The sequence below is a fragment of the Scleropages formosus genome, chromosome 5 (genome assembly GCF_900964775.1).
Source record: "Scleropages formosus chromosome 5, fSclFor1.1, whole genome shotgun sequence".
Lineage (NCBI taxonomy): Eukaryota > Metazoa > Chordata > Actinopteri > Osteoglossiformes > Osteoglossidae > Scleropages > Scleropages formosus.
Window position 1 is genome coordinate 347,558 of NC_041810.1, and position 14,205 is coordinate 361,762.

The window sequence follows — 14,205 nt, forward strand, 5'->3', positions numbered from 1 at the left end:
ATCCATGGCTGATTTGGGACATAAAATGATATTAAGCTTTACCAAGGAAAGCTTTCAGGTAAAACAGAACTGCAGCAAATGAATTTAGCTGTCAAAAACCATGAGAAAAATGGGCAAATTCAATTTGTGCAAAATGGGAAAGAGCAGTCTGGAACTCACACAATTCCAAGAATGCGGTTTACTACTTCACACCAAGATGGTAATTACATGCGAGTCTTTGTTTACACTTTCTAAAAATGAATAACTAAACCAGCGGTTCAGAAAATGTGTGTGTGTGTGTGTGTGTGTGTGTATTTAGACTCATTAAGCAGGATATATAAAATTTTGCCTTATTAATTGTCCTCCCATTGCAGCCGTCTCAGCAGCACACCACCCTCACAGGACTCATTCAGCAATATCACCTGCTGACTTTCACTCAACCTTGAGCAGGTCCACTGCAGAATTATTACACAATTAATATAAAAGTCCATGGTAATGAATGTACATTTAATAGACTAGCTCTTCATGCAACTTAATTTTTTTTTAGGTTATGTATTTTTTATTTCTTTTTGTTTTCAATTATCCTTTCTTTTTGCAAAATGAAAATGAACAGCATTTCCATGCAGAGTCATTAGTTGGCAGTAAAATACATACAATGTAGGACATTAACAGAACAGGAATGTGGGATCACTTCCATCCAATTTATTTCAACATTGTTTAGTTTCTACCTGAATAGAAAAATTTTAAAAAGTATTTTTTATATATTACAGGTTTATTTGAGATGTTTACAGAACCAAACCTGTAAATAAATCAAGAGATGCCTGAAGTATTTAAGTTTTGACTGTAGAAAATAAAGAATGTTGAAAGTGGCCAGAAGCTGATGAACACTGCTCAAAATTACAGGATACATCAGTCAACCATTCACTGCCTGACTGCTGTGGAAATGACAAATTTTCTGTAATTTAAAATGAATGTTAATGCTGTTTGAAGTTGAGACAAATTAAGTGAGAGAATTTGAAAATTTTAAACTTTATTAAACTTTACCTGAGGTTCCTGCAGAACCTAACCAACAAATTGATACAGGAATCTCTGTATTACTAGTATACTAGTATTTTCACTCATTGTGAATTAGTGGCAAAGTTGACTTAAGATTTATAAAGAAATGGAGATATGACTGGACTTCCATTCCGAATTTGTGCCAGTAAGTTCAGGAACCAGCGTACCTTTAACATAAAGTTTTGGTCAGGGAAGATTTTAACTAAATCATGTGTAGCCTTTTGTTTCCCAAAGACCACACACTCATTCACCACAGATACAGATAGACAGTCCAATTGTGACCTTAGGGATGGAGGAAGCGTTCTGGTCCTGTGATGGCTGTGACCTTGACCTGGGGTATTTAATTTCCCTTATATCATTAGGCCAGGGATTTATGGCTTTGTCTGGAGGCAGCGTGACAGCCACTGCACTCGGGGACAACAGTGCACCTGGTCACGAGTTCCCTATCCACATTCCTCACTGCATTTACCAGAACGGTGCCTGAGCGTGCAGGCTCAAAGGTGCCGTTGCTATGGAAACACCATGGAGGTACGCAGTGCTGGGGGCCCAGAGAGTGCCGGTAGGACTGTTAGCAACCATTTGAAAGAGGTTACATAACGTGGCAGCGACAGCCGGTGCCATGAGAGTCTCTCGTTGGAGCCTGGCTTCTTGGGATAATTAAAGTGCGCACACCGGCTCTAGGTGGGCTTGCGGGAACAAAGCCCCCCTCCCGTACCGTGACGGGTTGCAGTGACTCAGCAGTCACGCCCCTTACACAACACACAGACAGCCTCCTGGGGTCACACTGCTCTAGGCAGCAACAGGAAGAGGCCTTCCTCTTAATTACACCTCTTACATAAGGCCCTTACACCATCTGTTTGGACACACACGAACGACGTGCTTTGGCTTTTTCCATAATGCTCACTAAACACACCTCCTCCCCACTGCCGTTCTAATGGCAATAACAGCTAGATGTGCTGAGGAGTGCTTCACACACAAGCACTCGTGTGTCATAAATGCAGATCATAAACAGATGCTCAAACATCCTCAATCATGTCATGCTTTTGACCGAAGAAACACGACAACAAATTGACTTAAATCAAATGCAAATCAAATCACTTTGTCACTTCACCATAACCACAAGTCTACAGGTGGTGAAAATCTTTGGTGCATTCTCCGCAGCTGTGGAGCATAAGTTGCAAGTATACAAACAACAAATATACACAATAACCACCTGTACAGTAAACACTAACAGTGCTAACAGTACAGTAAACTACAAACATGTAGTTCACTATAAAGGAACAACAAGAACCATTTTTATCACTCTCTGAAAGATGTAAGAACAACTTCAGTGTGGCCTCAGTGCATTCACTAAAAAGAATATGGCATGTGACAATGAAACTGGCAGATTTAGTTCTATGCATTGAAATTCTCCTAAACTTACTTTGCATTTGGGTTTATCACTCAAACTTTAAACAGGATTAATGAGCTACGAGTTAATTAACCCACTTATGCGCTACAGTATTAGAAAGGGTAGGTACATGTAACCAGGGCCGAGAAACATATGCCAAAACATAACAGATTTCTACGCTTGTGCTGCTTTCAACACAAACTCAATCAACACTGTGTAGGGAGAGCAAGCATGTACTACAGTGTGTGTGTGTGTGTGTAGATGCATAGGTATGTATATAACTTTTTCTTTTCTTACTTTAAGATTGTACTTTATTAGCCCCAGGTGGGATAGGATAGGGAATGGGGTTGCCGAATTATATAGTTTGTTCACTGTAAACTGCTTATAAGGAAAATAAATAAAAGATAATGCCAAAAAACACAGTTTAAGGAGAACATGCAGCCATGCCTTTCAAAATAATCCACACAGTCTCTTAGAGTTCACGTCATAGATTTCAATAAAGTTTCATGAAATCACAAAAAATTTAACAGCCAATCAGAAGAACATCCCTTTCTCAATATTAGCCATTAACATGGATGCACAGGCCTATAAAAACTTCTCTTCAGTCTCAACTCAGTTTGTCAGCTATCATCTTAGAGATTACTTGCTGATGTGCTCTGCGTATCTATATTTGTAGAGTCAAACAAAAAGCTGACAGATGCTTATGCAACTCTGTCTCCCATTATAAACACATTGGCTATAGGTATGAAATCAGCAGAGTCCTCTCTCCCAGGTCTGCGTAGCTGTTACTACTGTTTGCGAATTTATATCGCCGTATTTTCTTTTGAGCACAAAATCACACAGAGGTCAGTGGAACTAGCCATCTAGACTAAAAGCATATTTAAAACAACAAATTTATTTCTTTTAAGCAATACATCGTAATTACATTAATTTTGCATTTGCTGCAACTGTTGCCCCCAAGCGGGGTCGCGACAAATCAGAGTCTACCCGGCAACACTGGGCGCAAGGTCAAAGGGGGAGGGGAGACACCCTGGACAGGAATTACATGTATTATTAAATTAAATGAAGTAATGTGTTATTTAAAGAAAAGAAAAAAAAAAAAGAAAAACTACCATTGTGTATTTAAGAAATTGTTTAAGCCTGAAGACATTCAAAACAGGGCTAGAAGCATTTCTAAGGAAGCATAAGTCATTGGTAAGACTGCACAATAAAGAAATAACTCATCTGGAAAATCTCTGCTTTGACAAACATCAAGATTTTCATGACCAACAGCAGTTAACTACATTCACTAATATCTGAATGAAATTATAGTACTGTACATTGCCTGCAGAGAAAATATTACTTTTATGAAGTGTCAACAAATTTCATAAGTTAAACTCATACAAGGCTTAAAACAAATGACTCTACAATTTAAACAGTAACACCCATTCAGAAAGTCTTACCACGAAAGTAAGAGGAAAAACAATTCCCTGCTTGGCACAAAGAAAGGGCAAGGATAAATATTTTTAAAACTGCATGACTGATATCAAGAGTATAATGTAATTACTGTAACACAGTGTAATAAATGATTGTCACAAACAGAGAAACCTGAGCTGGGCTCACAAAGTGTGACAAGGAATTGAGGTTTTTCCTACAGTACTCAAATGTGCATGTGGGGAAGTTCCCACTCTGGAAGTGTACACCAGTAACCCCAAACCACACATATTACGGTCCTTGCACAAGTTGCCCTTTGCTGCTCTGAAGGGAACGGGAATTTCTGAAAAAGCTACGAATGTGTGAAAAACACCTTAAAGAGTCTAAAAGGAGTAGCGTGTCAGCACTTCGGACTTGATATACTCTCAGATTTCAGCAGTGCCCCAGTGAAACTTTCTGCAAGAGAAGGCATTGCAAGAAGAAATTTACAGAGGAAACAGGCCCAAAGAATTGTGGTCAAAGGTCAAAACTGGCTTGTACTTTGAATGAGGGTAAGCTTGTAGAACCTATTTGGGTTCCCTGTGCCCCTTGCTTCATATGTGGAATATTAAAATCTAGAAGAGCTAAAAGCTGCTGTCGAGCCCAGAGCCTTACTTCTTTTCCTGTTACTTGTTTGTTAAAAAATAAATAAATATTAACGTGTGCATGAAAATTCAATATAACAGCAAATAATTCTTTGTAACAATGAAACATTGTTAATATTCAACTGATGGCCATTGATTCATGTGACCATGTAAAATCCAACTAGTAATTAATTTTGTACACTTCCCCTATATTACATACCCAATTTGCAAAGAGACACCAATAGCTCCATTTGTCAAGCACATGAAGATGGTACTAAGAACAGCACATAAAGAAATTCGCAACATCAAGCACTTGACTTTTGCACTAAGGATCATCTTCTGTTGTGTAAGCAAACCTTAAATGTGACATTTAAAACATAAATTGAGTATTTTTTCTCTTTTGGATGCACTGACTGTATTGTGTGCAGGAAGAAGAAGAAGAAAAAATTTGAAAACTGCAGAAGAACATTTTGCTGTAGCTCTAAATTTCATGATTTCTCCCTACCGACAGCAGAGGACTCTTAAAAATGTCCTCAACTCGGTCTAAATATGTTCTATATATAATCTTTGTCTGCTCTTTGTTGGCTGTGAACATTTTTAATGATGTGAAACAGTTTTATCTATTTATACTTATTCTCCACACAATATCCTTCTCGCCATCAGGTGCAGGGCTGTTGGTAGAACTTCTGAGAGTTGCTCAAGCTGGAAGAACTGCTATGACTCTAAACGCTAAAGAGATACTGTACGTTTAAAACAGACACACAAACACACCTTAATCATTTGTGCCACGTAGCTCTCTGGCCCCGTATATTCGGTAGGATCCTTCACCCGCACCAGGACAAGGAAGTACAGGTAGTGCCACATGTTGTGCTCAGATGTAATGTGCTCTTCGAAGGACACCGTCTTGTTGTCAAACTTGTCTCTCTCCAGTCCTGCAAGGACACAAGTCACACAGATGGGAATGTCCAAACACAATAAGAACATCATTCACAAGGACCAGTCGTACTGGGAACATGACTGGAACATTCGCAACAGTAAAAAAAAATGTATGGTCAAGAAATCCTTGTAGATTGTGTTTTAAACACGCTGCGTTTCAGGTAACACTATTAGCCAAGAACGCGCACATACAAGAATTAGGCATGAGGGATCTTCATTCACACACATTTAACATGCAGAACAACGTTAACAGAGTAAGCATTAAAATATATATATATAATAATAATATAAAAATAGTTAAAAGTATACAAACAGTACCAGTAGAGGGATGTGAATGACCATATTTAAACAATATAGGCATACAAGTAGAAAGAGTAGCTAAATATAAACAGGTCTAATTGGTGACACTAATGCATGACTTTAAGATACATACTATAATTCTGATGCAAAGTTGCTACTGTATTCTGTTAGGTTTAGAAGTTGGATCAATCAACAGATTGTTAATGTCCATTCAAATGTGGATAGGGATTATGATGTACACCTCAGAGGTTCATAAGGGACACCGACTGAGGGGAAAGATCTGAGTTTGTGTCTTTATGTTTGAGTCCTGATGGCGCTCTATCACTTCCCAGAAGGGAGGGACCACCCTAGGACAGTTTTGAACTAAACCCATTTGGGACATGATATGGGACATCAGCAACACCACAGTTTTCAGTAAGAAAGATTAAACATGATATCACTTGATCAGAATATACATGTATACGAAAACATATGTGCCGTGTATTTGCAGTATCTCTTACGCTGGAAGCGCAAGACGACATGAACCTATTCCATTTCCAAAATAATTCAGACAATATCAGCAAGGATTATGTGGCTAGCTATCAGACAGCTTTGTGGCAGAAGCTCCAAATCCCCTTTCAGGTCAGAGGTCAGCCTGACCCAACATCACATGCTACAACCCACCACAGATGAAGCAGGTGGTCTTCAAGATCTCTTCCTTCCTCTGTTTCTCACTCCTGAGGTCAGCAAATGTGTCAATGATCACGCCAAAAATCAGATTCAGCACGATGATGATGACGATGAAGAAGAACAGAAGGTCGTACACCACGCGGGCCGCAAACAGGGGCTCCTGTGGATGTAGTGAGCACTCAATGTAATGAAGGGAGACACCAGGTTCACCAGTGACACACATGGCAGCCATTGAGACAAATGTTTCAGCTTAAAATACTTAGAACAGCAATAAGGGTGTTTATGCACAATGAAATAAATTCATACACGTATAAATTTTTCTGTCCAAAGTGACATACAATGTTAGATAATTAACTTTCCCATGATATACCCATTCATACAAAGGGCTATTCTTACTGTATCAATACAAGCTAAGTAGTAAAGAGTACTACAGCATGAAGCAGCATTGAAACCAGCAGCCTTTATGTTGCAAGGTTCTAAACACTATGCCACCTGCAGACCCACAGCTTAAAAAGCTATTTCGAACACAATGCAAGTAATACAGACAGTCCCTAAGTTATGACCATCCGATATATGTACCACCCGTACTTATGAACTACCCCTTACTGACGGAATTATATATTGTATAAAAAATTTGAGTTACTATATATTCAATGATTCGTAATAATAAACGGATATGGAAGAGGTGCTACTTTGCAAAGAGTATCAAAACATTGCGTGTCTACAGCGGTTTGTCAGCTCGTGGGTGGGGCACGTGAGCCTGAGGTAGTTAGCCCGTTAACAGTGTCTCATGTATTAATGTATTTGGCTTTAATTTTCTTTATTTTTAACCTCCTAACCATGACACCAAAGCATAAATATAATGCAAATGATGGTGATGCATCCAAGAAAAGGAAAACAATCATGACTGAAATTAAAGTGGAAATAATAAAGCGAAAGGTGAACGCCAACATTAGAAGTGATAGAGAGCCATCATTGGAAAACCAAATATCAAAAAGTTTCTTTAATGTTTTGGGCATGCACGCACAGACACACTCACCCCCCCATGTGAGAGAGAGAGCACTCGGCTACAAAAGACACTACTTCCCAGTTGCGGAATCTCACTCCAGACACCCCCCCCCCCCCAACATTCTCAAACCTCCCTGGTTCTGCTCTTCAAGTCCTGTCCCTCATTGTTGCCCAGTTCTGTTCCACATCTCTTTGATGACAACTGCCTGCCTTGTTCCTTGACCACGGTTTTGGATCCTCGCCTGTTCAGTTTGCCAATCGACCAACCACCCATTCACCCATCCCCAAACACAGGATCACGTCTAGTCCTTTGATTGTGAATAAACGATCCTGCACTTGGGTCCAGCCTCCTCCATGTCCTCTGTTCATCATGACAGTACTATCATTTATCATCTTTTTCTGTCTCTATTATAAATACTGTAGTTACATTATTACATTTATTCATTAAGCAGATGTTTTTCTCCAAAGTGACATACTGTACATCTGATTATATTATCATTACATCATTACACTGTATTATTTTTACTGTACTGTTATATTAAAGATGTTGCGGCACAGTGAATAGCACTGTTGTCTCACAGCGCCTGGGTGGTGCGAGAGGACATGGGTTCGATCCCTGCTAAGTCTGTGTGGAGTTTGCATGTTCTCCCCATGTCTGTGTGGGTTTCCTCCCACAGTCCAAAGACATGCTGTTCAGGTTGCTGCACAGAACATGAGTGACAGAGAGAGTGTGTTCCACTGATGTGTGGAGGAGTGACCCATTGTAAGTAGTGTATCTAGCAGTGTAAGGCACCTGGGTGAATAAGGTGTGTGGGGTGATAACACTACATAGAGTTCATAGGAAGTCACTTCAGAGGAAAGCATCTGCTAAATAAGTAAATGTAAATGTTTTGTGTATCCGGAAGTGTTTCTTTAATGTTCTTTTGAACTGAAAGTTAAAAGACGTAGTAAGACAAACAGTTGCCAGACTGACATTGGATACTCACCATACCTAACTGTTCTGACTTATGTCAAAATCCAACTTAAAGACAGACTGAGGACACGGAACTCGTTCGTGATTTGGGGACTGCCTGTATGTCTAAAAACACCAGTGCACAAATGAAAAATCCACAAAGCATTAATATTCATAAAGGAAAAAAAAGGTTTGGTTTAAGTATAAAGAAGTAGTAAAACAAATAACAGCAACTCTGAAAATGCTTCCTACGCAAAATCAAAAGAACTTGTGTTTGGGGACATGAACCTTATCCTGAAAAGACATCTTTTTGTTTTAAGCGGGAGTGCTGCTATGGAGGTATAATTAAGTTCTTGTTTGGCCAGGGAGAGAGAGAACAGTGGCCTTTAGAAAGAACCCCCAAGTGCTGGGACTCCAAGTACTCCGAGTACAGCAACAAATTACATATCAAGCAAAAATTTATTAGCTGTGTAAAAAATTAACTGCACCCTTCACAGAAAAAATTTCCAGACATAATTGATGACAATGTCCTTTTTTTAATTGCAAGTTCACTGCATGCAAGAGTTTATATGAAATGGCAATAGCTGTAGGTACCTCTCTAATGACTATATTATACAACTATTCTGAAAAAAATTACAACTTTTGTGCATAACATTTATACACACATACACACTTTTGACAAATACATACACCGTGGGGGTAAAAAGTACTAATTCCCCCAGACTGCTAGCACAATTTTCTACATAACAGATTTGAATTGAGTTTTTTTGTGTGGTTACTAAACTTAATGTTCAGATGAGCCATAATCACTTTTTACATGAAAGAAAACAAAAATACGTAACTGAAAATTGCAGCTTCGAAAAGTATTCACTTTAACATTTACTACCAACCTGTTGCCATTAGAATTGGAATCTCCTGCTGAGAGGAGGCCACCTGTATGTTTAAGCTGAATTCACCTATCATTGTAAGGTAAAATAAACCTGTCTGTGTTACATCACCTTGATCCCTATACACAAAATAATATATAGACAAGAGCTTCCTCAGGATCTGAGGGGTGAAGCTGTTGACAAATACAAGTCAAGTGAGGGACATAAAAACATTTCAATGGCACTCAGAATGCCAAGGAGAAATGTCAGGTCACTTATCACGAACTGAGAATACATAAAATTACCCAGAATCTTCAAGGAACAAGCTGTCCCCCAAAACATAGCAGTGGGACAAGAAGAAAATTGGTCAGCACCAGTCAAGAGGCCAAGAACAACCTGAAGTATTTGCAGCATGTTACAGCTGAGATGGGAGAAACTAAGTCAGTGAACTGCCAGGTGCTCCATCAATCTGGGTTGTACGGCAGAGTGGCAAGGAGGAAGCCATATTTACTTATTTCTGAATATTTAATTTATATTTCTGGAAATGTACCGACAGTTTATTAAATAATCAGGTGCAGTTCAGAGACTGGGATGTCCTCAATAAGCAAGCCTGAGGGCATAACACCACGAACTCTGTCCTTTACTGAGAAGTATTTTTACACAAATCCTGCTCACAGGACGCACCAGTGGGGTACAGGGGGCATCTGAGGACAAGGCCTGGTTCGGCGTCGACAGCGGCAGGATGAATATATCTCACACTGCAGCTTTTTTTAAACCACTGGGCCCCTCAAATGAGGACAAGGCAGGCTTTCAGAACTGTGGCACCTGGGGAGTATTTGACCTCCCCAGCTGGTTCAGCAGCGAGCCTCCCACTGATGCACAACACCTCACAATGACACAGATCATCCCACTGCAAACTGGCCCCACCTCTTAAACTCTCCCACACCCAAGGCTTTCAGACTCAGTCTCACAGCCATAGAAGTGCTGCCTTTGGACCCAAATGTTGCAGGTTTGATTCCCCCCTCCATCTGTAGTACCCTTGAGGAAGGTACTTACCCTAAAAATTGCTCCAGTGAAACTGCACAGCTGTATAAATGGGTAAATAATTGTAAGAAGATTACCACTAAGTCACTTGGAGAAAAGCATCTGCTAAATGAATAATAAATGCAACTGGAAGCAGAAGTCCATTCATAAGTCAAAAGTCATGTTTACCACTATATAACAACTAATAAAAGCTCAATAATGCAGATGCTATTCATTTTATTTGATAGACAGATTCTACAAAAACATCAAAGCTAAAATAAATAATCATCTGCTTCTGGCCACTTTCAGTTTTCTTTATTACCTACACAATTAAAAGGTTAATAATACACAGATCTCCCTATTTATTTACAGGTTAGGTTCGGCAAAAGTCTAAAGCTACTATATTTTAAAAAATACTTAACATTTTTAGTTCAAGCTCAATTAAAATTAAAGCTGCAGTGTTAAGGGGATTCTCAGGGTGAGACCGGAGCGCGTCACAGTGTACCAGGAAAGCAGCTTCCTGCCACTGCCACGTACAGCATGGCCTGGGAGCTGAGAAACACCTGTGTGTGAGTTCATCACTATGCTTGCTGTGTAAAAACACTCCCTCTTGCTTGTGTTACTCTGTGAGACACCTCAGTGTGTTTTATTCAGGAGCAGTTTCCTCCTGCACTCACTTGCCATAAAAGTAAGTAAAATGTTATGTGGAATGACAGCATAGAAAATAACATAGTTACTACATTATTTCATTTTTCTTATCACTTTATTAGTCACGCCTCCCTTGTCTCCCACATATTACTTCTGTGAACTTACAAAGAGCAAGCTCATTTTGAGCTCTTCCTGTAATTTATTCTCTTAATACACCAATAGAGTTCACTGTGTTGTCTTCATATGTCTCGTCTTTTAGCACATCCAGTGCACTTTAGCATCTCAAACTTTACTTCCACATGACAAGCAACTTATTTTTCTCCCCAAACATCCCATGAGTTTTTCAATCTTCTTTTGGACCCATAGTCACAGGCAAGGTAAAAAACATGTGGCAGTAGCAGTGAAAACACAAGAGTGGATACAAAACTGTCCTGAAAATCAGTATGAAACTGAGCATCTCGGCACAATTTCTCATTTGGAGTCTCAGCTCTAACCAAAACTTTTGAGATGGATAAACTAATATGGTATCAAAATTTGTTGTACAGATAAGTGTAAATCTGAATAGCAAATGTTTGGACATCAGAGAAAGAGTGTATTTCATTATTGATTTCATTAGGCAGTGATTTACTAGCCACAGCTGCAAACCACAAAACAAAAACATGTTAAATTAAACATGTTTAAATATAAATAACATTTTAAGACACACAGAAACATATTTCACATCTTTGGAAGGAACAGCCAACTAAGAACAAATCAAAAGGCAAACATTCTTGTTTCATATCCACTGCTGACTCAGTTTTAAGGAACCTACACTGTGAAAGCAACCAAGCATTTATAAGCATCTCTCTTTATACCGACAAGTTCCCTACAATAAAAACACACCACAAAAACCTCTGCCTTTCACATTAGACTAGACAGTGGATAACTGACCAGTGATTTACAGCTGGTGGCCAGTGTAACTGACTTAGAGTCCAGACTGCTGCACCAGCCTCATCTACATGGCATCTTCTAACATCTAACAAAAATCTCAAGGAAAGACCACAAAACTACTTATGATGGTAGTAGATGGTGGTCCATAGCAATATTTGCAGAGATGAACACTTCCTCAACAAATAAAAATGACAATAACATTACTATTATTAACTAGTTAAAATGAATCCTTAGGATGTTAATAAATATGTTGGAGGTTTTTAGGCTGTTTAGGCACAGGTTCGAATTCAGCTCAGTCCTTGTAGAGACTGCATTTTCTCCATGTGGTAACATATGTTCCTTCCAGGTGCTTTCTTCCTCCAACAGTCCAAAGATGTGTGTTTCAATTGAACTGGTGACAAAATTTTCTGCTCTCTGTGTGTGTGTGTTCATCTGCCTTGTGATGGACTAACGATCCGTCCAGAGAGTACCATGCCTCACATGTTATGTTTCCAGGATGGGCTCTGAAACACCATGGCCGTGCATAAGACAAATGTTTTTGATAATATATGCATGGATGAATTATTTTAGGTCCTCTTTTTCTATAAGAATTAAAAATGTACAGGGCATATCTGCCCTTTCAGATATTAACTACACTTTTAAAATAGATATCCAACTTGAAAATGTCTTTCAGCTCCCTGCGGTCACACCCAGTTGTCAGGAGAGATGGTGCAGACAGACTGCTGTGCTGAAGCAGTTTCAGGTGACAGAGCTCTGGGGAGACATGCGTCTGTGACACATTAGGAGACAGCCATGGCCTAGATTGGTCGAAAGAGAAACTGTAAACTCACACATCAACAATTTCCCTCAGCAAAGGAGTGGCCTGTTAGAAAGTCACCCACTTGTTTCACAAGTCGTAATGCTTTGATCTTCAAGCGTAATCGACAAGCACGTAATCTATGTAGACATAATACTGAAAATGTTGCCTGCTTAACTATCACTGGTCACAAGTTATCATGTGCCTTTCACCAGTCTAACTTTCACAATACACCCACAGAATTTCATGTTAACTTCACAACACCTATTTCAAAAAATGAACATCTGCAGTATATATTCTAAAAACAGGAACCTTAATAATTACTTTTATATTACATTTAAACATATTATTCATTTACAGTTTTTCCTTCTTTCTTCCCCAGCAGGAGCGGACAGGGACTGGCACTTGGACCTCCAGCTGTTTATTTTTCTCCCTTGCCTTTTGGATAGGAGTTTTTTGTTTTCCTTTCCTCCCTTGCCAGCTAGCTTACTTTATAACTTTACTGGAGAGTATGGTTCTTTTATACTCACTAAATGTACAGGTCATCTTTTATCTTAAGGCTTGCTTTAATTCTGCTATTATGTAAATCTGTTACTATTATATCTTTTCATCCTTTAGTGCTCTGTAAAAATTTATTTAGCTGATGTATCTTTCCTAATTGACTTGCAATACTAAGCTATTCACAGCAATTTACACATTTATCCATCAGACAATTTTTTTTCTTACTGGTGCAAGTCAGGGTAAATTCCTTGATCAAGGGCACTACAGGAGGAGGTGAAATTGAAGTGATGCACAGCAGGTCTAACTAGAACACTACCAGCCATAATAATCATAATTAACATTTACTGCTTATGCTGAAGCCGACTTTCCCTCTAAAACACATCCATACCAAAAAGTTAAGTATTTTGGTAAGACTGAACTGCACTCTCCCATCATTGCTCTAAATATGGTTAAGTCACTTAACACTGTATGTCACTCTGAAGCAAAGCACTAGCTAAATTATTAATAACAGTAGTACTGAATATATTTCAGTTGGAATATTAGATTTCCCTTAATTGAGGGTTATGATTTGTTGAGGCTGTCCATGTGACAGGAATTAGCTAAGTGTGACAGGAGCCTTGATATAATTTAGAAACACACAACAGAACACAAACACTGAAAGAAATTTTTTGCAACCTTAATAAATTTATAAGGTACCAAAATTGAATCGTTTCTTTTGCAGGTGGCAGTGTATACATAATTGTTGCCCATAACATCAAATAACTATACATTTATTAGTCCATGAAAGAGGTGCAGGGCCATAAGAGCCGATGGCAAGCAGACAACATGACTCACATCTTTGGAGGGCTTCCTGAGCACATCTCCCACACCCCCTCCATTCCGCAGCCCCTGGTTCAGCACGGTAACAATGCACATCAACAGGGTCTCGCACACTTTCTCCGTGCTGTCATCGTCCTTTCCTCCTGCTGAAAGGATAAATCTAAAATCAACACTGAAAAGAGCTGCTTTGTTGCAATTTTACACTTTCGCAGTCACAATTATTTTACACTGTTCCCGCCAGCTAAAACTTGCAACAGTAAACTGCTTCCTTTGTTTTTTTACTTTGAAGAAAAAAA

The 14,205-nt window shown here is 39.0% G+C and overlaps 1 protein-coding gene across 4 annotated transcripts in view; it reads right to left on the minus strand.

Annotated features, from left to right (window-relative positions):
- The window catches only part of itpr2 (inositol 1,4,5-trisphosphate receptor, type 2), a 102,466-nt gene that overhangs the window by 8,671 nt on the left and 79,590 nt on the right, over positions 1 to 14,205 (minus strand). For 3 of the 4 annotated variants that reach the window (XM_018765985.2, XM_018765984.2, XM_018765981.2), the window contains 3 exons: positions 13,925 to 14,055; positions 6,361 to 6,526; positions 5,233 to 5,393 (listed from right to left, as the gene is read on the minus strand). In XM_018765985.2, the coding sequence (XP_018621501.1) occupies positions 5,233 to 5,393; positions 6,361 to 6,526; positions 13,925 to 14,055 (458 nt within the window). The remainder of the gene's footprint in view (positions 1 to 5,232; positions 5,394 to 6,360; positions 6,527 to 13,924; positions 14,056 to 14,205) is intronic. The other variant, XM_018765982.2, reaches the window with a different exon arrangement.